Source organism: Mchenga conophoros, linkage group LG7 (genome assembly GCF_057382185.1).
Source record: "Mchenga conophoros isolate Kocher_MC1m ecotype Shallow Benthic linkage group LG7, M_conophoros_male_GT1.1, whole genome shotgun sequence".
Lineage (NCBI taxonomy): Eukaryota > Metazoa > Chordata > Actinopteri > Cichliformes > Cichlidae > Mchenga > Mchenga conophoros.
The window spans coordinates 56,507,744-56,531,156 of NC_140532.1; the positions used below are offsets into that span (position 1 = coordinate 56,507,744).

Below are 23,413 nucleotides of genomic sequence, written 5' to 3' on the forward strand. Positions count from 1 at the left end.
TTCTCTCTACACTCCAAGACAAGTTTTAGGAACTTGTCATTTGTCACACTCTATACCTCCCCCCTGATGACATTTCAATCCTGTGCCTGTGTTTAGTAACAACTGTAGTCACAGGCAAATGATACTGCATGCAAACATTTTCCACACCTTTTATTTTTCTATTTATATCCCCAAGTATGGCCTCTAATGTTTCATCAGCCAGTGGAACTACAAGGGTCAGACATTTCAAGTTATTGATTAATCCTTGAGGAAAAATCAAATCAGGAGCAAGCTGGTTACAGTTTCCAGCAGCCCTAAATGTCCCCAAATATTTCCCTAAACAACATTTACAATCATATAGAGAGGAAATAAATGCAACGATTATTGGGGTTTTCTCTATGTTATTATAGGGTCTTTACCTTACACCTTGTGGCAGCTGTTGTGATTTGGCGCTATATAAATAAAATTAAATTGACTTGAATGTGTGGTCTAAATTTAAGGAAAACAAGCCTCCTGAAATCTTCCTTACATCAAGTATATGAGATCTTTTGCACCAATATACAAATAAGTCCACCGTGATAAATGCTAATGAGAAACAAAGTCTGTGGGTTCTCGTGAGATGATTGACATTTCCCGTTTCTCATTACTGGCATAGCCAAGAAGAAACCAAAACCACGTCAACAAATTCTGAACGCATTGTTTGTTGACTTGATTACCAGCAGTTAAAAAGATATGTGTGTCACCTAAGATATCATTTTAATCGTGGGAATGAAAGTACTTGGGGTACATTTGAGCTGTTTTCTAACCACGTGTGAAAGCTGATAGCTAACTGTGAAAAAGCCTGAGCTGCAGCTGGACAGAAGAATGCGAGAATAAAAGAGGAAGCCAGAGGAGGAGCCAGCATATGGCCGAGAACAGGATTTAGAGGTAAGATAGTCAGAGGGAAAGGCTCTTCCTGAGTTGAGCTGTTGACTATATGGACGTTTTCTCTGCTCTCACCGCTGTGCTGAGCTATGGATTAGTCTTGCACTAAAATTCTTTTTTTTTTTTTTTTAGATGCTTTAGACACGTATAAAGGTAAGTACAAAAAACCTTTTTTTGCCTAACAGCTTTGCAAGCAGAGTGTGTAGCTTGGTGAATCAACTGTTGTGTATGTAAAATACAAAGACAAAGAAAAAGGTTTTAGAAGGATACTAACTTTCTGCGTGAGGCTCATTTGTGTATATTTGCTCAACTTTCCACGGCCAAAACACACGAAACAAGAAAGAACTGCTCACTACAAAGAGATATTTTTGTAAAGTCAACTTCATGAGCAATAAAATCTCTGGCATGCCGTATCTTTCAGGTGGAAAAGACTAGAAAGATATGAAAGAGCACAGATACAGTCTTTCTACCCTCACGTGCTGTCCTGAATTCTTTTATGCTGAAGTAAAAGAGGCTTGGACACAGGGGTATTATAACTTTTCCAGAAATGACGCTGCCTCTTTGCCAAGATGAACAAGCCAACTCAGATTCCAATCATTGTTCATGTGCTCTGCTCAGTTCTCATTGACATTAATGCTGGCACCAAAAACTTTTAGCAGAAGTTATTTTCTATCCTGTAGTGCGATTGTGTTAATTTATATGTGACACTTGTCTGCTGTCTTGAGCTCTTCTGTAACTCACTTAAAGTTCCTCCTTTCCTATAGCCTGTGCGCTATAATACTGCAGACGGCCTTTGCGCTACAGTTTCTGTGTGTGCAGAATACCCAAGGGAGTACATCAAGTACACCATCAGAGGGTCAACCTGACAGCCTTTGATGACCAAAAACGGTTACAAATGCAAGCTTGTAACCACAGCCTACTTCAGAACCTCAAGCGCACGAGTTTGCAGAACTTATGAAGTTTAAGATTCCTGTGAAGGTTGCACTCACTTGTTTGCGTTTTGGTTTGCCATAGAAGGTTCTAGTAGAGGGTTCACTTCACTCTTCGTGGAACAACATTTCCAAAATGAATCTGAATATTGGTTTTGAAGAAAAACAAAACAGCTCTGTGAAAAAAACCCCAAAACAAACCCATAAATAAATGAATAAAATACAAAAAAATCAGCCTAAAATATTAAATAGATTAATTAAATTCAATAAAAATGTAGCATACTAAACATCAAAAGGAACAGTGATCTTTATCTTCTAACCCTACCGGAAATGCTGGCTACATTTTTAACAGCCACTGAAGCTGCATGTGTCATCCTTCTTTTGTTTTTCTTCACTGTTATATCTGCAGCTATTTCTCACATTTGGTCTCTCTTCCTTGCCATTTTTGCCACCCTGCTGTTCTCAGAATTCATTTCCTCACGTGCAAATTTCATGCAGCTGTGAGTTCCAGTATGCTTCAAAACATAGGAGCAGCTGTATTGTTAGTGTCTTCTGACGTCCACCACTTCAGTATCTAATATCAGCGTGGGGTTAGCGTGGGAGGATCTTACTTAAATTGAGCAAAGATTTTTTTTTTTTTAAGAGAAAAGAGGACTGGGTGTATAAGTTGAGCTCTTCTTATTTGGATGCTTAGAAAGTCCTTTCTTTTTCATGAACACTAAAAATAAAGATATACTGTATATATAATTAAAACATGGCAATATTTCAACACTTATGTGTTATTTACAAAAGTTACAATAGATTAGCGAGTGCCAGTAGATTATCTTGCTGTGTCTAAAAATCCACTGCTTCTACTGGTGAGATTAAAAGTGTACTGTATATGTAGCAGCCTAGCTTCCCCCTGTTTCCAGTCATTTCATGCTAATTTTATGCTAATTGGCTCTTGGGGGGAAAGTTCCAAACCCATATGATACTGGTATCAATTTTGTCATCTATGGCTCATGCAAAACTTATACCAAGGGATACAAAACAACCATAGATATACAGAAAATGACGATAAAGCTAGAATACACTAACTTAGCAAAGAAGAAAATAATGTGTATTTCATCTAGTAAATAAGATGACATTAATACAGTGCACATTTAGCATTGCTGTTCAATAAATTTTCAGTACACAGTTCTTATTTGACAGGGTAACATAATAGAGCATGGCTGCTTAAAGACAGATATTTCCCCAATAAATGCAAAAGTCTTAATTTCTTTATGAAAATGAGAAATAGAAGCAAACTGAAACTTTCAAACATCCATGGAAATGCAGTATATAAGGAGAAAAAAAGTTGTACAATTCTATTGAGCTTGAAAGTCGAAGTCAGTATTTTAATTGACCACCTTTATGCTTCAACACAGCTTGAATTCTCTTAAGCAAGCCTTCTCGTAATTACTTTAACCTCCTACGACCCGAACTCTTCCACAGCATGCATTTTTAATTTCTCTTTGATATTTGGGCATATTGGGGCCCGATGAATGTAAAAACAAAGAATTACCAGTTTGTTTGTTTTTTACCTTATTTTTATTTTTAAGAAAAATAAGAGCCACATATGAGGATATTCGTTTAAAAGTATTTTGGTCTAAATAACCCAAAATGTGATGTCCACATATGTGGATGCCAGGGAGGTTAAGTAGTCTTTAGGAATGGTTCTCCAGCCTTCTTGAAGGACATTCCAAAGCTCTTTGGGTTTTGGCTGGCTTTGGTTCCATTTTCTGTCAAGATTATCCTGCACTGCTTTAATAATATTAGGACTGCGCTCTTGATCAATCCAAGACTAATACTAATACTAAAGGTATTCCAGCTATCAAGGTATACGTTGAATGCAATAGCAGTGTGTCTGAGATCATTATTCAGCTGAAAAACAAAACTGTTGCCAGTCAGATGCTTCCAAGATAGTATTGCATAGTGGATCAAGATCTGATGGTATTTTTCTGCATTTATAATTTCATAAATTGTGACAAGATCCCCAACACACTGGGTGAAATGTAGTCCCAAAATATGTCAGAGCCACCATCAAGTTTTATAGATGCCCGTAGATACTCACTCTTCCACCTCCACGCATACCGACGATATCTACAGAGTCAGTGTTGCCATTAATTTCCAGTTTCCAGTTCTTGTGTAATTTTATTATATCTCAGCCTGTTTTCCAGTTTCTAAGTGACAGCCACCCTTCCACTGAAAGCATTTCTAATGAGGCTTCAGCGAACAGTAGATGGATCAACTGAAAGGCCAGATGCATCTCTCAGGTCTTGTGTCAGGTCTTTGCTGGAGTTTTTCCTATTTCGTAAGGACATGACTTTCAGATACCATTCATCTGCAATCGATAGTTTTGAAGGCCTGCCACTTCTTCTTTTGTCCTCTGCTTGTTCCGTTTCCTCAAATTGTTCACGACACACTGCAAACCATGCTAACGTATGCGAGAATATCTGACAGATATAAGTTTTTGGCTGATAAAAATCACCTTGCTGGTGAAAAAAAATAGATTTTTTTTTTTTTTTTTTTTTACATCATCCGTTTCGTTTCCTGTTCCTATGTGACCATGATGAGTAAGATATTATTAACCCTGATTCTTGGGCCAGTCTGGGGAAGCAGAAAGGCAACACTGAAAACAGAAACCCCCTTTTCAGGTAAATAAGAAGACTAAAGCCTTCAAAACCACTATTAAAGGAAACTTTGGAGGAAGTTGATGTCTTGCGTCATAGGGACTGGAATCAAAATTAAGATTAGGGAAAATGAGTTTTCCCCAAAACTGGATTTCTCATTGCTGATTCTATCATATTGAACTGGTGCATAAAAATGTAACATGTTTTTATTTTTTGTTCAAACCACAGAAAATAAGCTGAAACGTTCACATATCCTATACATAAGTTACACATTGCTAAAAAGCAATCAAAGAAAAGATTTATAACATAGCAAAGTTGAATATCTGAAAAATATGTTCCGTTATACACTCAGCACTTGGTTGTGGGCTCCTCTGCTGCAGAGTTTTTACTGGTCATGGTCAGCAAAACATTAGTAGTAGCTTTGGTACCGTGGGCACGTGCTGAGTCCTGTCAGAAAAGTAAAACTGGTTACTCCATACAGCTTTTCAGCAGCACAAAGTGCTCTCAAATCTTCTGGTAGATGGCTGCATTACATTTGGACTTGGTAAAACACAGTGGACCAAGCATCAGCAACACCAGCAGATGGATGGTTCCTCAGATTATCACAGACTGTGGAAACTTCACACTAAACTTCAAACACCTTGAATCTGTGCTTTTCCACTCTTCCTCCAGAATCTAAGTTATCCCAAAATGCAAAGTTTACTTTGACCTAAGTAGAAGACTTTGGACTACTGTGAACTTTTTAAGATGCACTGGTGTAGTTTCTTCAAAGTCCTTTATTTCCTCTCTGCAGATGAGTGACCGAGACAGCAGCATCTCTGCCTCTCAAACAGAGGGAGAATTCGAGGGAGAGATGGATGAAGAGCTTGAGGGAGACACGGAGATGGAAGAAGAGAAAAGTGAGAATGGGAGAGGCAGTCCGGCCCCCAGTCTCTCCAACATCTCCTCCACTCTGCGCACCGTTATACGCATCAAACAGAAGTACCAAGCGATGAAGAAACGGCGTCAAGAGATGGCCCTGGGGGGCCAGTGTCCCCTCACAGGCGCCCCAGGACGAACCAGCCCCAAAATCTTCACCTTTGATGGAATCACCCCCACTGCTTTCTCCTCTCCATCATCCAGCATCCCACAGAGGAAGAAGAGGAGGAAGAAGAAACGGGTGTTGTTTCCTGAAGGAGGGAGACGAAGGGCTGCACCAAAGCAGGACCGCAGCCGAGCCAAATATTGCCTGTATCTGCTCTTTGCCATCGTCTTTCTCCAGGTAAATAAATAACAACACATTTTCCAACAAGTGGTGGAATGCTTCTCTAATGTGCTCCTCTGACCTTTTTCTGGTGCCATTAAGAATTTGATTTACAAAAACATTGAATGAATGAATGAATAGCTTCCATTATTATGACTCATCTCTTGCTAGTCTGCTTCTTTTGTCGCCAGCTACAGTATAAATAGGGAGGGCGGGAAAATTGTGCTATCTTCAGCTCATGTGTATGATTAAATATAGACCTTCTACTTGCTCAGTCATGTCCTAATTCATTCAGACGAGAAATACAACATGCCATGAATCAGTCTAAGGTGTGTTCATCTTTGAGGAACCTTGAGGCACTGTTCAGCAGAGATTGGTTAATCCAGCCGTCACCGAGCTGCTTTATTGTCACGTGTATCTTGCAGCTTTGTTTATGGTTTATTTTGCCATTTCAAATGTAAATATTTAAAACTGGTCCAAGTGTATTTCCTGTTCTAGTTTGCCAAAGTGAGAAGCTGGGCGGAAATCACTCTCAGCTGTTTGCCGTATAACTCCAAGGAGATAATCTGTATATCAGTATATTTATATATTTCTAAAGATATACAGTCATGCCAAAAAGAACATTTTCACAGAACGCCATATAGTCCTGTGAATGTAGTATTTATACAGTAGTATGCTTGCTGAAATTTGGATACTCTATAAAAAACACATATTTGGTGGAGTGAAATTGAGGTTTAAAAACTGTAAGAAATATGGTCCCTTCGAGGACATAGCCACACACCTCACTGTCTAATCACCCTGCATATTTAATACTTTACTTAGTGCAGAAATATTATTATTAACAGTTTAATTTCAAAATTAAATAATTCTGTATACTATTAATTAAATTGGATTCATGACGTTAGCAGTAGACTGGCTGCTACGCAGAACTTTTCTGCTTAAACACTCAAAGTAGAACAACTGTCATTCAAACATGCATTCCTATCTAAAGATTCACACTGATGAATACATCAGGAGCAACTTTGGATTCAGTATCCTTGGGCAAGATAATCAATCTAGAACAACTATAGTCTTCTGTTAAGCAGATGATGTGCTTTGCCTCCTGAGCAACAGGCACCCCTACTTTCACTTCGTAACACTTCATAACGCATGCGTCTGTAAACGTGTCAGTTATTTCTTCCCCAACACAGCAGTGAGATTGTGTTTTACCTTTGGCAAAATTTGAATTGCTAATATATGAATTGATCTAGTACAATAAACTGTGTAACACACCAGGAAATTGGGGGTTTTCTTTTGTTTTCAATAAGAAGATGTTTTTTTTAAACTGTATATTCTGACATATCTGGAAGTTTAATGACTGAAATTCAACAAGTTTATTAGCATTATATTCTACATTTATTTAAGTACACAATTGTTCTTCTTTTTAAAACCTTCTGAAGTTTCACTTTATATGTAATACTGTCTATATAAAGGTTCAAGGACTGCAGATGAGTCTAAAATAATTCGTTGTTTTCAGTGTTCTTGGTCCAAGGAGTGCATCCATTTTTAATGAATCCTCGAAATGCCCCTGCACTCGGCTATATTCTTAATAGCTGTGGTTTGTTTCTTTCAGGTCTACAACGCCATAGAGAACCTGGATGACCACGTTCTTAGATATGACCTGGAGGGATTAGAGAAGACACTGAGGAGGGAAGTGTTTGGGCAGCAGGGAGCTGTGGAGAGCCTGCTGTCCCACCTGAAGGACTACCTGTCTACCTACGTCCACAACAAGCCTCTGGTGGTATCCCTGCACGGCCCGACCGGGGTAGGTAAGAGCCACCTGGGACGCCTACTGGCCGGACATTTCCGCTCTGTGGTGGGTGACACGCTTGTGCTGCAGTACTATGTGCTCCACCACTGCCCCCAGGAGGCGAACGCCCTGCAGTGTGCCAGTGACCTCTCAGCTCAAATCTCGGAGATGGTGGAACGAGCCGAGGAGGAGGAGAAAATTCCGCTCTTCATCTTCGACGAGGCAGAGCACATGCACCACGAGATCCTAGACACGCTGTTGCAGCTCGTGTCCTCCAACCAGTCCAATGAATACCTGAATGCTATTTACCTGTTTCTAAGCAACCTGGGTCATGCACACATCACCAAACATATGCTGCACAACTCTTCAAGTATTTCCATGACGATGACAGCATCAGGTCGTCATAGCAATCTGGTAAAAGAGCTGACTCCTATTTTACGTAGCATGCTGGAAGAGCTTCACCCGCTTTGGACAGAGGCTGATATCTTACCTCTCAGTCTTTTGGAGAAAGGTCACGTAATGGAGTGCTTCCTGGACGAAATTACTCGAGAGGGATTCTACCCGGATCATGCTAACATAGAGCGGCTTGCGGGGGAGATTGAATACTACCCTGCAGTAGGGGGGCACGAATATTCCCAGACAGGCTGCAAGCAAGTGGTGGCTAAAGTCAACCTGCTGTGACATGCTCTTGTTTGCATTCTTTTAAACATGGAGAAAAGGGATTGAATTTACAATTATGAAACTTGAATGACACGATTCAAAGCCAACGCTTTTAAGAGTGGTTTTGTAAGAATGTAATAAAAAAAATTCACACACAAAAAGGTGGGGATATTAAACTTTGTTGGGGGAAACAAGGAATAAATTTGGTGAACACTAAAAATGCGGCAGGTAGTCCCTGAAGGGTGGGTTCACCCAGTGTACATAAATAAAAGATGATTTAAGTTCCCTGTTGTTGTATCTCCCAAATACCTCTGAATAGCTGCATAGAAACAGGAGAACACCTAGACATCAGTACAGTGCTGGTTCACAGAGGATATTTCAGTAACTCCAGGGACAGTTCACCTAGCACTACCAGTAAGTAAAATGTAACTGTCTAATTAAACCAATCCAAACACTTAATGAACTGGCACAAAGGTATGTTCAGACATTCAGACACTGCTAAGAGTTTCTGGTTTGACCACCTTGACATTTGGAGCAGACACAAAAGAATCTGGGAGGATAAATCCCACTGACTGTTCTTCTGTATACATAAATCAGGCCTGGGCTGTGGTCGAAACCCTCAGTTATTGGACTGTGCTTTAAATCAGGCTCCAAATTCTTGGACCGTCTTGCGCCGGTCCAAGAATTTCACCTCTAGCAGCACAATACGAATGCCCCCGGCCGTCCCTCTTAATCATGGCCCCAGTTCAGAGAGAAAACCCACAAAATAGAACCGGAGTCCTATTCCATTATTCCTAGCTGTCCCTTGCCTACAGATTGAGTATCAGTCAGTGTCTGTTACACTCATGGTGAATTTTTTTTAATTGATTTTTAAATGTGGGGCATTATAAAAGCAGCTCTATCTAGTCATGAATGCTAATAAAGAAAAACAAGTGAAGGATATACACCTTACTAATGGTCTTTTGTGGTATTGAGAAATCTCCTGGATAAGGTTAATAACATGCACTGGAGCTGTGTAAAATTAATATTCACTCATTTATGAAGGAGGAAGTTCATAATGCAAAAGTTACTAATACCTATTACAGGATGTTCACAGGATGTGTGACAGATAATGCAAGACAGCGCAAGAGCACATGGTAGCAAAGTGTCTTTGAAGGCAATCAACATATTTGAAGTCTGGTCTCTGGTAGGGTCATCCAAACAAAGACAGCACAGATGGGCATCACCATATATGTTAAATTGGACCCATTATATTTTTCCTTATTTTCTTTTATATATTAATATTTTATTTATTTTCATTATTTCATTATTTTTATTTTACTTATACTATATATAAATTCCCTATATATAATACACACCCAGTTACATTGGAGGATGATCATACTAAATGTATTTGCATAAAATGACATCAATGTAGTGCTCTAAATGCTCTTTCTGTTTTTTTCCTGCTCTTCTTGCTTCTGATGTTAATTAGAATTGGTATGGGAAGACAACTTTGAATGGGAAGGAGCTAAAAACCTCTTGTTCCAGACAGTGGAAGAATTGAGGGGCTCCACCAAAGCCCAGCACAAGTAAACCGTGAATCATGTAAAGGTACTAAATCAAAGTACAAGAACTTGCTAGTACCTGGGTGGAAATGACCATATTGTTTAAGGTATCTTTCAGTCCAATTGATATCAACTTTATGTGCAGAATTCACCACTTTAAACACCAACACTATTCTTCTTGATGCAAGTGCAACTTTAAAAGAATATTTTTATACTTTAAGAAATCTGTTTTCTTCTCAACAGACATGGCACGAAGGATAGCACATAACATTTGTTATGAAGCTAGTGGCACAAACTAGCTAGCTCAGTTTAGCAATAAGGTGGCTACAGATTAACAACTAGCTTAACAGCCCCATGTAAAGATAATTGCTTTAAATTATAAGGAACAATAAGCTATCACGTATATTTACATAAGATAGATTTTGTTATTAACATTCATGTCATGTGTGGTAATGGTAGTAAGGGTACATGTATTTTGGCCTGACAACTGTTACAAGCTTCTCTATTAGGGTATGTAATGGCAAAGAAAATGACTCCTACATTTAAGTTAGATCCAATCTTCACTTGTCATTTAGATCTTTAAAATCCCAAGATAGTAAAAGTCATGCTCAGCTCAGCTACAGCTACAGAAGCCTGGCCACCACTGCACTGTAAGAGCAATATAATACTAAATACTGAAGGCATTAATTGAGACAAAGAATTCAATTCATTAATAGGTGCTGTTTTCCCATTTTTTTTTATTATTAGAGTTCTCTTAGTTTACACTGGAAAAAATGAGGTACTGTGTCTATGTGACAAAGAAAAGAAAGTCTCATAATAATAATAATAATAATAATGACAACACAAGATGAAAAAGAAACATTCTGATGCAGGATTTCCAACCAAAGTAACAGGACAGACATCTGGGGACACAACACTCCTCAAGTGTTTCGACTGGAATTACTTGGAGGACAAGCACCTGTACTTTAATATACAGAGCTTAAGAGTGGAGATAGTTTTGAAGACACGATCACTGACAGCAACGAGTGAGGTCCCCGAGCAACATGAGGAAACAGCTGGCAGTCAAGTTAAGATAACTGGTGCCTCTGAGATACAGAAGCAAAATAGCCTCACTTTCATTGTAACCGTTGAGCTGAGACAGATAGATGAAAACAACACTGTAGAAATGTAAAAACACAAACAAACCCAAAGAGCTACCAGAAGATTCCATTATGTTGATTTCACCTACCAAAAACAGAAGTCACAAAGGGCTAAAAAAGCATTTTGAGACGTGCAAGAATAGATCTAACATCGTTCATGTCGTCATTCCAGAAATCGGTCTTTAACTTCATCCACCACTACTTCAATATTTAATGATATGTGTTGTATGAAAACAATGACATGGATTAAATAGTCCTTGGATTGCAGCAAAAAAAGCCAAAACCGTTCAAATGGATACAAAAATAAAGCGACAACACTCTGCACCTCTTTTAACCAAGCAAATAAGCTTTAAGCTCTGCATCCAACCCTTCATTTGACATGCTTTTAGGAATGCAGTAATAACTCAGTACTGAAGCTTTAAATGAGCTACACATGTACACCAACAACTACTTCATTCAAGACCTACAGGGAAATAAATAGTTATTTCAAACGCCATAAAAACAATTCTCCACAACTATGCACCGCCAGTTTCAGGATCAGCCACACAACTTTTTAAGCATAATGCTAAGACTTGACTATTACTGTCAGAAATGCTCATCAGAAGTATGAACAAGGGAGGGGTGTGTGAGGGAGAGTCCAGAGACAAGAGAAGGAGACAAGTTATCGTGATAGGAGGGTGCCGAAAACTAAGTGCTGAAGTGGGCTTCTTCTTCTTTATTGGTAGGTTTCGTGTTTACGCTTCAACCTCGAAGCCCATGCCGACTTTGTGTCCGCCGGCGTTGAAGTTCTTGCCATCAATGAGAGCTGAGAGGGTGACCTTAACACCTGCACAGACACAGTCATAACGTTGTAGATACACTTTCAATTTTAGACCTGTTCAAAAAAGTTGACATGGGGGCACGAGTATCAGTGCGTCTATCCTATCCTAACTATCCTGTATAAGTGTGTGGTGTAAATTTCAAAGCACATGGTTTGCCCCTTCTTGCTTGATCAAGATCTTAACTCCTGAATTTCTTAGTCAAGGTTGCCCTCACAAGCTTCAAATTTTCGATCGACTGAAACGGGTTAAAATAAAAACATTTTGTACAACCAAACAAGTTGTTATGCTGTGTAACATGTAAATAAAACAAAGTGCAATGACTTGCAAACATCATAAACTCATATTTTATTCACACTAGAACATTAAAAAAACACAAACATTTCAAATGTTTACATTTTACTATTTCATGAAAACTATTAGCTTTTAATTTAGTGGCAGCCATACATTTCAAAATAGCTGGGACAAGAGCAAAAGGTCAATAACATGAGTATGGGGGTATGGGTATAAAGAGAGCATTTCAGAGAGCTAGAGTTTCTAAGAAGTAAAGACAGGGAGATATTTGAGTCTGCGGGGGAAAAAAAGTTGATATTCAGAATATTTTTAGAATAATGTACTTTAATTTTACGTTAAGATGTAATATATAATTGTGAAGACTTTGAATATCTCAGGATCTAAAATGCACCATTAATAGGGAAAGTTCTATGGTTTTAGTAAACAGACAAGATCTTTTACAGGGAAGAGCGTTCATGGTTCAGACAGTGCTAAACTCCATACTGTATATGTTACAGGAGCATGGCTTCATATTCGAAGATTCTAGCTGCTTAACTGGCCTGTCTGCAGTCTAGATCTTAAACCATAGGTGTCAAACTCTGGCCCGCGGTCCAAATTTGGCCCGCAGCCTAATTACATTTGGCCCGCGAAGCCATACCAAATTACTATTAGAGCTGGCCTACTGGTATTATACAGCTAATATATATATTGTTTAGTATTAAGCTTTGCTTGTTCCATATTCAGTTTTTCAGCAAAACTTATTTGAGTCCATAAGAAAAGATTCATTCTTATATCTGGAGGAAGATTTTTTTTTCACTAAATATTAATGTTAGCCCGTGACTTTGTTCCAGTTTTGAATTTTGGCCCACTGTGTATTTGAGTTTGACACCCCTGCCTTAAACCAACTAAAAATATTTGGTGCATCACAATCTGTTGTTTGCTTAGAATCATATATGCAACAAGAATATGAAAACATTCCCCTCGCAAATGTCCAGCAGCTGGTTTCCTCATTATCTAGACATTAACGTACTACTGTGTTACTGCCATCAAATTCATTATGACCTATTTTTTTTTCTTAGAATTTTTATACTAAACTTAGTTTAAACAAGTGATTTTTTTTACTTTCTATTCTGAATAAAAATTCAGTTTGTGAGATTTGCAAGTCATGGATTTACATATTATATACCATTGTATTGTATGGTCTTTACCTTACAATATAAAGCGCCTTGAGGCAACTGCTGTTGTAAATGGTGCGACATAAATAAAATTGAATTTAATTGAAAAATATCAGTTTTTTTGGAAATGGGGTTGTATTTTTAAACAACCAAGATCTTCCTGTGTAGGTTGGGAAAGTATTTTGCTGGGTGCCAATGGCACAGTTGAGGAAGGTAACTCACCTGGTCGAAGGCTCTGGGTGTAGCCTATTCCGATCAGACTGGCATTGTTCACTTTGGCCTGTAGGGGAAACATGACAAGGCGTCAGACACAACAGCACAACGGTTTGTGAGAATATGCTTCAGCAACAGTGCATGTGAATGTGAAGAGTCAGTCCTCACAGACAGAGAGGCATCTTTGTCCAGCTTGTATTTGGCAGCAATGCCGAAACGAGTGTTGTTGCTGCCAGCTGTCCAGGCCAGAGTAACCGCTGTCTCCAACTCGTCATTTACCTTTTGGTAGATGGAGCCGCCAAACTCAGTCCCGTCATTACTGAGAGAGAACAGACATTTATTTACTTAAGCAAACAGAACTCTATCCTGCAGACCAGTCTCCAAATTATAAATTCATCCCTCTTTGTATTCCACTTATGACAACCCATAATGAAATTAGTAACTGATGCCCAAAAATGTGTTTTAGGTCACTGGGACAATTTGCCACTGAATTCAAATCAGTTCCAAGTGAACATTTCCATGAGAAAAGTCTGGTTCGAGATGGGAGGAGACACAAATCCTGTGGGGTAGTTGCTCTTGGGGTAGAAGGGTAGAGGGGTAGAAGCAAATCAAGTCCAATATGAGGATATTCTGTCTGTGGGTTTGAACAACCTTTAAAAAAAATGCTTCCACCCAGCAGGTTTTTGTGCAGAGCTTTGACTACAGCAACAGAAGTTAGATATGTGATGCCCATGATTTGAAAAGCAACAAAGCATCTTCACAAACTGTTTATGTACGTATGTAAAATCACTCACACATTGGTGTGAAGCTGGAAGTCCCCGGCCCTGTATCCGAGTGCAAAGTTGTTCTGAGCCAGTTTGGATTTGGCCGTATCAAAGGCCATCTGATAGCCTGCCAGCCAGCCTTCATAGCCCAACACAGCAGAAGCGTGGATGATGGGACCTTCAAAGTCAACATCGCAGCCAATATTCATATAGTCACGCTTGTAGCCAGTCTTGAGCTTGCCACTCTTCTTGCTGAAAAGTTGGTTAATCACAGTGATGAGCCATTAAAATACCAAAACCAATGACAACAATAAATTCCAACTTATCTGGAAACAATATGATGTATTGAATTCCCAGATCACACAGCTCCATGCTGTTAAAAAACTATTTAAACCACATGAATGAGCCACACTTTTGCATAAGCTGACATGTTCTGTTATTACTGTAAACACAACTCTAATTAGATTCTGACACAGACAGAGTAGGAAAGTCAAAAATATATTAGTAGAGAGGGAATGCTTTGATAAGGGCATGCCAAGAGAAACAGAGTGGCCAATAAGTTAAAGGAAATATAAGACACTGAGAAATCAGCTTATTCTTTGAGACTCTGTAGCGGTACATTACTATACATCAACGTGGATACAATAAGTAAGAATAACAACATTAATTATTAGAGGCATTGAAGTACGCAGAAGAACTTTCAAATTTGAATATATTCGAGGTGTAGTTGTTAGATGTTACTAATAATTATAGGAACCTCTATGTGTGTCCATCTTTTGTCAGCACACAATAACATGTAAAGAGTGAGGTCAGCTGGATGAAAACTTCTCTTATCTGTTGATCTATCAGATTTGGAAAATATTAGTAAACTAAGTGTACAGCTTTTACTATATCGGTAGTTAAAGGTTTAAAAAGGAGGACTGAATTTGAGGATACAAGAAGTTTAAAGCATGCAGCTAATTATTAACAAGGCAAGAGTGGAAAAAAGAGTCAGCACTCTGTTTATCCAGGATTGACCCAAAGTTAATACTGATTACATAACACAGTATAAGTCACACAAACCAATAAATGGAGTCTCACCCTGTGTTTGGTACAAAAGATGTATCCAAGCCAACTTTCAGTCCTTGAGCCAGCTATAGGTAAAGTAAAACTTGGAGTCAATAGTTTTTTTTAGGAACATTTAAACAATTAAATCAGTTTCTTAACCACAAACACACACCTGGTCCTCCACAGTGACTTCAGTACCCAGGGTGTTATCTGTGTTCCACTTCTGGTTGACGCTCAGGCCTAGCTCCTTCATCTTGTACTTGGTCTCCAGGCTCCCTGAGGCCTTCCCTGTATCTGTGTTACTGGAGCCAGATGTGTTGAACTCCTGGTGAAGGACCAATTAGCACAAAGCATGAGTGTGGAACGCAGGGTATTGTTGCGCAGATTGTTGAATTGTTGGATATCAAAATGGAAAAAGGAACTGAGACCAAATATAATTAGTCATGTCAAAAATACAGTGATAATCATCAGCATGTACTCTACATATTAAACAATACAGATACACTGACATAATAAGACAGTCTCACAGATGAATGCATGCAAGACACTAATGAGGCAGAAGACAAACAAAGTGAACACAAAAACAATGATAAACATGATGATTACAACAAAGTGATTATCTAAACTGCCACTGACAATAAGCACTAGAACACTTTTTCTAAACAAGAGTGCATGCTTAAAAACAAAGGAAAAAAGAGAACCTTGAAAAATATATGTAAGAATGCAATGTAATTCTCAGACAGTGGCTGTTGCCCTGACTTGCATTTATTAAAATAAGATTAGACTGCTTTTATGCATAGTGAAATGAGTAAGAACAGTGCCAAGTCATTAGAAAAACACAAATCCACCTCCCAATGTTAATAAGACATTTTTCTGTACTGGCATATCAACATCAGTCCTACCAGCAGAAATGTATTCTAGTTCCGATCACACCCATTCAAGTCAACAATGAAGATTCCACCAAATTCAACGCAGCATGGTTCAGAATTGGCTTTTAGCCTTGTGTCACTAAAATCACAATATTGTCAAAAATGTTACCGGATGCCAAGATGATTTTAGAGCCCTCTAAATGTTACCGGATGTGTATAGAATAGAGATATATATACAGCTACCACACATGAATGCTGTAGCAAATGTAAACAATATTAAATGGACTGGATCTTATACAACATGCCTCTTTAACCTATATTCATACAGGCACTTTTTTCTATACCTAAGTGCTTTCTGTGTAACATTAATCCAATTCTTTCATGTGATGGATGCGTCAAAAACCAACTTGGGATTCAGTACTTTGCCCAATGATACTTTGGCAGACTGGAGAAGGCAGGGATTGAACCACCAATAAAAAAAAAGTACTTTATAACAGAAGGTAAGGTCAGCTAATTAATCCATATCCTGAGCCTGAATTTAGCTGGCACTTTTCAATGTATTTTATAAGCTAACCCTCTCAGCTAACGATCACAGATTTATACAGCACAGCCCAATTACAGCTAGCTAGCTAACGGTATCTAGCTTGCCAACATCATTGCCAGTAAAATAATATCTGAAAGGTAATACGAGTTAGATAGTGTTCCAAATTACTTAAGGTAGCATTGTACAGAAATCTGTAATCTGTTAAAAAGTAATGCAACATGTGGCATTGTTTTTGTTTTGTTTTTTATTTCAAATTTTATTTTCAAAGCAAATTATATTTGATTTAAATTACAATCAGGGCTTTTCTCTAAATAAATTCTTTATTACAAAGTACATTTAAAGTGGTGCCCTGCTGATGATTTTTGTATCGACAAGTCTTTCAGTGTGTGCTAACGATAACTAATTTCATTTTACATGTCAAAGCAGAAAAAAAACCTGAGGTAATGATCAGATAAGTCATCACCACACACTATGTATGCGTCGCAAAACAACATATGTATATGAATCAACAACATATCTCTGTGTGAAAATCTGTCAACGAACTGAGACAACGGCAGCACAGTTTCTGTGATTGTACTTCTGTGAGTCCAAAGAGATGGTCCTTTAGCAAATCTCAATTCAGACACAAATATAAGAAAAGTCAATGCAGCTGTATTAGAGACTGACTAATACATGCATCATGTTGTGACAAAGGCCTTCATAGCACATGATGTCCAATAGGGCTGTGCGATATGACCAAAATCTCATATCCCGATATAAGAATTCTATCGTCGATAACGATATAAATCACAAAAATTTAACATTTTCTGTAAATTCTGTGAATCTCGGGCAGCTCGACTTGCTTGAAGTGTTTCCAGCTGGGCGTCGTGTAGCTGGAGTTGTAACAGTGACCATCAAAATGATGAAAAAATATTGCCGTAAACAGTTTATTTTGCGACACCACGAAACAAACGATAGCGTAAAATGAAATGATAGATGTTTTTATATCATCATCCGATATATATCGTTATATCAAACAGCCCTAATGTCCAAGTTAAACTGTTCTAAAAGCTTAGTCACCATTACTGAAGCTACCAAACAAACACAGATGCTGCTTCCATCTTTAACACACTCAGGTGACATTTTATGGCATTTAAGAAAGATTGTGTGACTAAGAACCTCATCAATTACCTAGTAACTGACCAGGAACAGCCCTAGTCATTTCCCTGGGTAACTGCAAACTGATCAGTGTTAAGTCATTCGATTCATCCTATAATACAGAACACGACAATCAAAGTTACTGAGCTGTTTTGCTCTAGAGTAAAGGGGGCTGTTGACAGAATAATGAAACAATGCCATTCAGATTTTTTTTAAATAGCTATAAAAGTGTAGTGCAGCCCTGCCACCCAATGCATCTTTTTGCTTTCTTCCCGTTTTTAAATTCCTCCAAGTCTCTTCTTTTCCTTATTTTCTCTCATACATATCTTATTACAATGATGGCTGTTTGGGGTGGCTGTGACTCAGGAGGTAAAGGAAGATCGGTGCCTCGATTCCCCGCCAATTTATTCTCAATTTATTGGGAAATATACTTAACACCGAGTTGCCTCTGATGCATCCGCTGAAGTGGGAGTGTATGTGCAAATGTTAGACAAAGGGCTTGGATACAGAAAAAAGTGTGTGTGTGTGAGATTGTGTGAATGACGCTTGAGTAAAAAGACATTTACCACTGAACATGTTCAAAGTTTCAAATAATGAGGACTGGTTGTTTACAACTACCCTGACTGCTCTAAACAGTCGTTTTCAGAAGTTTTTTTTTTTAACTCTTGGCTAAGCATGATGTCAGCAGGGAAATATCCCTCACATGGTATTCTCAGGCACACAGCACTAGTGATGAGCACCGAAGCCCCACCCACCCACTGTTCAAACCTTTTCTGTTCAAAATGTAACCAATCAGTGGCTAAAAAAGAAGAGAAGCTAAAATGTCTCGTTTCCACCAGTGAAATAAAGACCAAGTAAAACATAAATACAGGACTATTTTGAGCAGTAAAGGTAGCACAAAAAATTTAAATATTGAGCCTGAAATTAATATAATAGCTTAATAATATTCTTCTCCATTTTCTGGCATTTTATCAATCATACAACATACTGTTTGGTCAGGTATAATAATGCAAAAATAATGTAAAGGAGTACAACCCAAAGTAAAGACAATCTCCATAAAGAAATGGAAATAGTATAAATGAGTGTGAAGAGAGAGAAAATCATTTTTTCATGCTTTATGAATATTATAAAGACAAAAAAACAAATTAACCACAATAACAACTGAAAAAATGACTTGTAATTGAACAAAGGTTTAGGTAAGTTAACAGAACAGAAATCCATGGAAACTTGTTCTGAGTTACACAGACAGACAGAGCAGTCAGCCCTGACACCGATCTTACCATCTACATTAGAGAGCGAGCACTCCAGGGCAGCAGCGTGGAGACAGAGCAGGGGTTAGGAAAGGTGACCAGAGAGACAGACAAGCCACAAATGCACACCTGCAGGCCTGTTATGTTTCTCAAGAACAGACAGCACATTAAGCCAAGCAGGTCCACATTCGTCCACCTGAGATGTTTTTACACATGAACTCAACAGACGTGTTCTAATGGAAATAACTCTGTTTGGTTAAGGTGAGGGTCACCTGAAGGAAGCAGCACAGACAGTATATGACATTCAGTCACTTGCTATGAATTCTCTAAACAATCACCTATCAAATTGCCACACAGAGATTTAATGTCCAGTCTGTCTGGACTTCTGCCTTCGTGCAGGCAGCACAATGTCTAAAGAGTTCAGAGGTATAGTTTATGTGTGAAAACAGCTTTAAATCCCTTTCAGCTCCGAGTCACAGCAGGAGTCCAGTTACTGTAATTAAATAAGGCATTGAGCATGAGAGGGTACCTGTGCAGCAGGATTTGGAGGTTAGAGATTAGCATGAAAAGGCAAAGGAAAGGTGAAGAATAAAGAAAGAACATGAAAAGAAAAAAGTGTTCTCACCACTCCGCTTTGTGATTTGGTCTTGAGGTCCAGCTTCACAACACCAAAGCCTGATTGATTACAAAATATGAGTTAATAGTTATTATGTGCAAGACAAATCAGAGACAGGAAGGTTTAAAAAGGCATAATTTAACATTTTTAGATAGATTTCCTCCACAAAGGTGGTTTATTAATTGTAAAGACTAAGCCACGTTGTGGTCAGACTAGCTGTAACATCATTTTAAAATGTTAAACGAGCAACAGACGAGCTTGTAAACCTTCCTTCACGGTTTCCTACACAGACTTTACTTGGACAGGCTGCCCAGGTATGCTGGCGGGCACCCAATTTATTTACTAAAAGACAAGTTGATTTCTTTTGTTTTTTTAAATTCAATCACTGCTTACCAGTTACATCTGCTCATTCTCAAGTGCTTCACCACATTCGAGGTGCTGCTCTGACAGTTCTCCATTTCATTCAGCTTCCTTTAGAGACTCTTGTCTGTTGTTAGATTTATACAATTTATATACTCCATGAATTCATACATAAATTATATATTTTTTGTACATACTGGTATCTCCTTCAAAAAACAAATATGTACCTTATATGTACAAAACTGTAATTTCAGCGTTCAAAAAATGAGTATCTAATGTCTGAAATTATATCCAGACTTTTAGTTCTGTTCACATCAGTGTATTTATTAAATGTGTAGTGTGGATAAGAAGCACACAGAATAAGTTGTACTTTAGGAATTCCCCACAGTTAATAATTTACTCCTAAGCTTAAAACAGTGCTCACCATATCCCTTGCTGAATATATCTTTGGCGGCCTTGCCCAGGTCTGAGTATGCTGGAGGGACAGCCATTGTGCTGGAGAAGATAAAGGCAGATGTTTCTTTTGTCAAATTTGAAACTTCACAATATTCTACACAAGTGTTTAAAGGCTTAGCAGTAAAAACTCATCTTTAGAAACAGGGTATGACCATCCATGTTGTTCATCAATTGGTTATACTGCTCAGTTAAGTGCTCATACTGAATGAGCACTTAACAAAAGTTAAAGTCTCAGTGGTTTTTGTATATAGTCACAGGTTACTTCACTAGATATACATATTCAGCTGCTTTTTAAAAAAAATATCTAATCAGCCAATAACAAGGCCACTGCATTAAGGCATGGGTATAAAGATGGTCATGACCTGCTAAAGTTTAAACTGAGAACAGAGAATGTTTGCAGAGCATGTCTGAAACAGAGAAACTATCCAGTGAGCAGCAGTTCTCCATGAAAATGCCTTGATGCAAGAAGTCAGAGCACAATGGTCAGACTGCTTAAAGCTGACAGGAATGCAACAGTAACTCAAATAACCACTCATCACAACTAAGGTATGCAGAAGAGCATCTGTGAATTCACAACATGTTGAACCATGAAGCACATGAGTTGCAGCAGCAGAAGACCGCCTGTCAGCCAAGAACTGGAAACAGGTTCCATCAAGATCACAAGCCATTCTCAAACTGGGTTCTTGAACATGATAATGATTTTCATTGTACTTCATTCTTCACTGTCTCTACAGTCACCAGAACCTTTTTGAAAGTTGCTGACGTTTGAGATTTTTTGCTGAAGTCCCCATTTTGTTAGGATAGACTCCCGTGTACCTACTGAATGCAATAACTGCCTGTACCTGATTAAACAGTCGGGTTACCTATTGACATCCAGCAGAAGGGAACAAGCTGTTCTTTGATAGACTCCTTTTAAGCAAACAACAGTATTCAGGCAGAAACTGGTGTACTTTGGTTAAGCAAGAAGAGCCACCAAGCAATGCACTGAGTCAGGAAGGTCCAAAAAACCTCAAGCAGAAAACTGTTTCAATGCCCAATCCATTAGGTTCAACTCTATGCTGTTCTGTGTTTACTACACCACCAGTCAGCGGTTACGACCTGGAGAGCTACAGTGGTTTCACATGGGATTCACAAGCTGCACAAACACCTGGGTTAACTGCTCTGTTCTGTATCTCTTTTTCCTCGTGATCTCAAGAGCTTTGACAGACAATATAAGAATGAACCATAACCTGTACATGAACATCTACAGCGCAATACAGGACCAAATAACAAAGCTAAGCTGTGTTTTACACAGTGTCAACCTAACAGAAGCTACGCCAATGTTAAAACCACAACTAACATGTCCACTTGGATTCAAACCAGTTTCCACGAAACATAAGAATTTAAACAGTTGCCACAGTGAACATGAATCAAGTTCTGCTGCATTTTGGTTGTTGTGAGATGCATGCCATTGATGATGATGACTTTTACAAGGTGTTAAAGTGAGTAAACCTTTGATAATTAGTATGCAGGGTGCAAACAGCAAAGTGGCAGCAGTTTGTAGGTAATTCCCTCTAGCTACTGTACGCCAAGAGCTCTTTCTTGCGTATTTGTAATGGTCTTCTACTAAAGCATATACTGTGGTAAAGCGAGTTGACTTTAGTTCTGACAGCAGTACTGTAATTATCAGGCTCTGGCTCTCTCTTACTCTCATTATATTTGATGAAACATCTGCTGTTATTACTGCACTTATGGTAACCTACCCTACCTACCTACTATGTTGTTATTATATTATATTATATTATATTATATTATATTATATTATATTATAGGAAACCACTGCACAGACGTTTGGGTGTGTGTGTGTGTGTGACAAGATATGCACTCACAGTAAGAGCAAGGAAATGAGAAACTAGCGGTACTGTACTGATGACTGATGTAACTCTAAATAGACTCACACGGAGCTCTAAACGAGACATGTGCAAAATAATTTGGTAAATAAGATAAAGCCACATTTCCATATATTTGTACACGCGCGCTAACTCATGAACCGGCTACGATTGCTGCATGAAGAACAAAAAACTCAATGTGGGATAGCATACAAAAGGGGGGCTCCGTGTTTCTTTCTCTACTGAATATACTGCAGTTATAATCGGACTATTACCTTATGTGTACAAGCAGCTGGTATAGATAAGTTCCCAAGTGACCAATGCTAAACAACAGCTCGTTCTGCTCATCGCAAACGTTCAGTGCTGCATCTCTTAGTTGGGACAAAGGATAGCAGATGGCCGGGAGGAAGGCGTATAGGGGGTTTGACAGTCAGTTAGCTGGTTGCTGTCTAAGTTGCACTGACACACTAACAAGCAAAAAATATGATAGTTGCGAGCATATTAGTGACACCCTACTCCTTTCCCAAGCACACACACGCACGCACACTTTTATATCCAGCTAAACAGAAACCCCACTGGTACGGCTGCTAAATCCGTGCCTAGCTTGACTGTTCTGTGTCGCTGCAATGGAGCTCTAGAAACCAATGAACCAAAGGATTTAACTGTGCACTGCAAAGCTAAACATCATTACATAACAGATACCGTTAGCTATACCGTTACAACATGCTAGCTGGACATCTAACCTTGGAGATAAACGCACAATTCTCAAAGAAGCAACAGCACATATAAATAACTACGCAGGGGTTATAAAGATCAGCGATGTGTTTAACATTTATCAGCACTGTTACCGATGCAGCAAAGGTATTTGCAAAAGGAGTCTGCACAGCCCGGAGCGTCCCTGGCGTGATGCGGTGGAGTGACTTAACAGCTAACCTAGCTTGGAAATGCTTATAACGGGGACAGGGCACAATGAAGGAGATCTATCATGGCGCATGCGCGCTATCGACTAGAAGCGAACAAAGAGGTATTATAAGAGCAAGAGATATATCTGAGACACTGTTAATGTGAGGCAGTAAACGTTTATTAGAACACAGAGGCGGACAACAACGTGCCTTATTCGTGGACGCTTAGTCTTTGGACATTAATGCAGCTTTCAGACTGT

The 23,413-nt window shown here is 38.7% G+C and overlaps 2 protein-coding genes across 4 annotated transcripts; one reads left to right on the forward strand and one right to left on the reverse strand.

Annotated features, from left to right (window-relative positions):
• Positions 1-623: 623 nt before the first annotated feature.
• Positions 624-10,568, forward strand: tor4aa (torsin family 4, member Aa). The gene is made up of 4 exons (XM_085280346.1): positions 624-906; positions 1,036-1,056; positions 5,277-5,744; positions 7,339-10,568. The coding sequence occupies exons 3-4, from the start codon at positions 5,277-5,279 to the stop codon at positions 8,194-8,196; spliced, it is 1,326 nt and encodes a 441-aa protein (XP_085136472.1). The 5' UTR covers positions 624-906; positions 1,036-1,056; the 3' UTR covers positions 8,197-10,568.
• Positions 10,443-23,227, reverse strand: LOC146571241 (non-selective voltage-gated ion channel VDAC2). 3 transcript variants are annotated; one of them, XM_085280349.1, is made up of 10 exons: positions 23,100-23,157; positions 22,527-22,622; positions 20,352-20,422; positions 19,577-19,626; positions 15,324-15,476; positions 15,185-15,237; positions 14,135-14,356; positions 13,509-13,659; positions 13,350-13,407; positions 10,443-11,687 (listed from the first exon to the last, which is right to left on the reverse strand). In XM_085280349.1, exons 3-10 carry the CDS (start codon positions 20,416-20,418, stop codon positions 11,596-11,598), a joined length of 846 nt encoding a protein of 281 aa, XP_085136475.1. In that variant the 5' UTR covers positions 20,419-20,422; positions 22,527-22,622; positions 23,100-23,157; the 3' UTR covers positions 10,443-11,595. The 3 variants fall into 3 exon arrangements, with proteins under 3 accessions (XP_085136475.1, XP_085136474.1, XP_085136476.1); XM_085280348.1 differs by lacking the exon at positions 22,527-22,622 and having other exon boundaries at positions 23,100-23,227; XM_085280350.1 differs by lacking the exons at positions 19,577-19,626; positions 20,352-20,422; positions 22,527-22,622; positions 23,100-23,157 and adding an exon at positions 18,982-19,563.
• Between the last annotated feature and the right edge of the window lie 186 nt (positions 23,228-23,413).

Bases quoted from the DNA above. Each gene is read 5' to 3' on its own strand.
- tor4aa (XM_085280346.1), top strand. From the start codon at position 5,277: ATGAGTGACCGAGACAGCAGCATCTCTGCCTCTCAAACAGAGGGAGAA. The intron at 5,745-7,338 runs GTAAATAAATAA...TGTTTCTTTCAG, and splicing joins TTGCCATCGTCTTTCTCCAG to GTCTACAACGCCATAGAGAA.
- LOC146571241 (XM_085280348.1), bottom strand. From the start codon at position 20,418: ATGGCTGTCCCTCCAGCATACTCAGACCTGGGCAAGGCCGCCAAAGAT. The intron at 14,357-15,184 runs GTGAGACTCCAT...CCAACTTTTCAG, and splicing joins TCTTTTGTACCAAACACAGG to CAAGAAGAGTGGCAAGCTCA. The intron at 13,660-14,134 runs GTGAGTGATTTT...GTTCTCTCTCAG, and splicing joins TTCCAGCTTCACACCAATGT to TAATGACGGGACTGAGTTTG.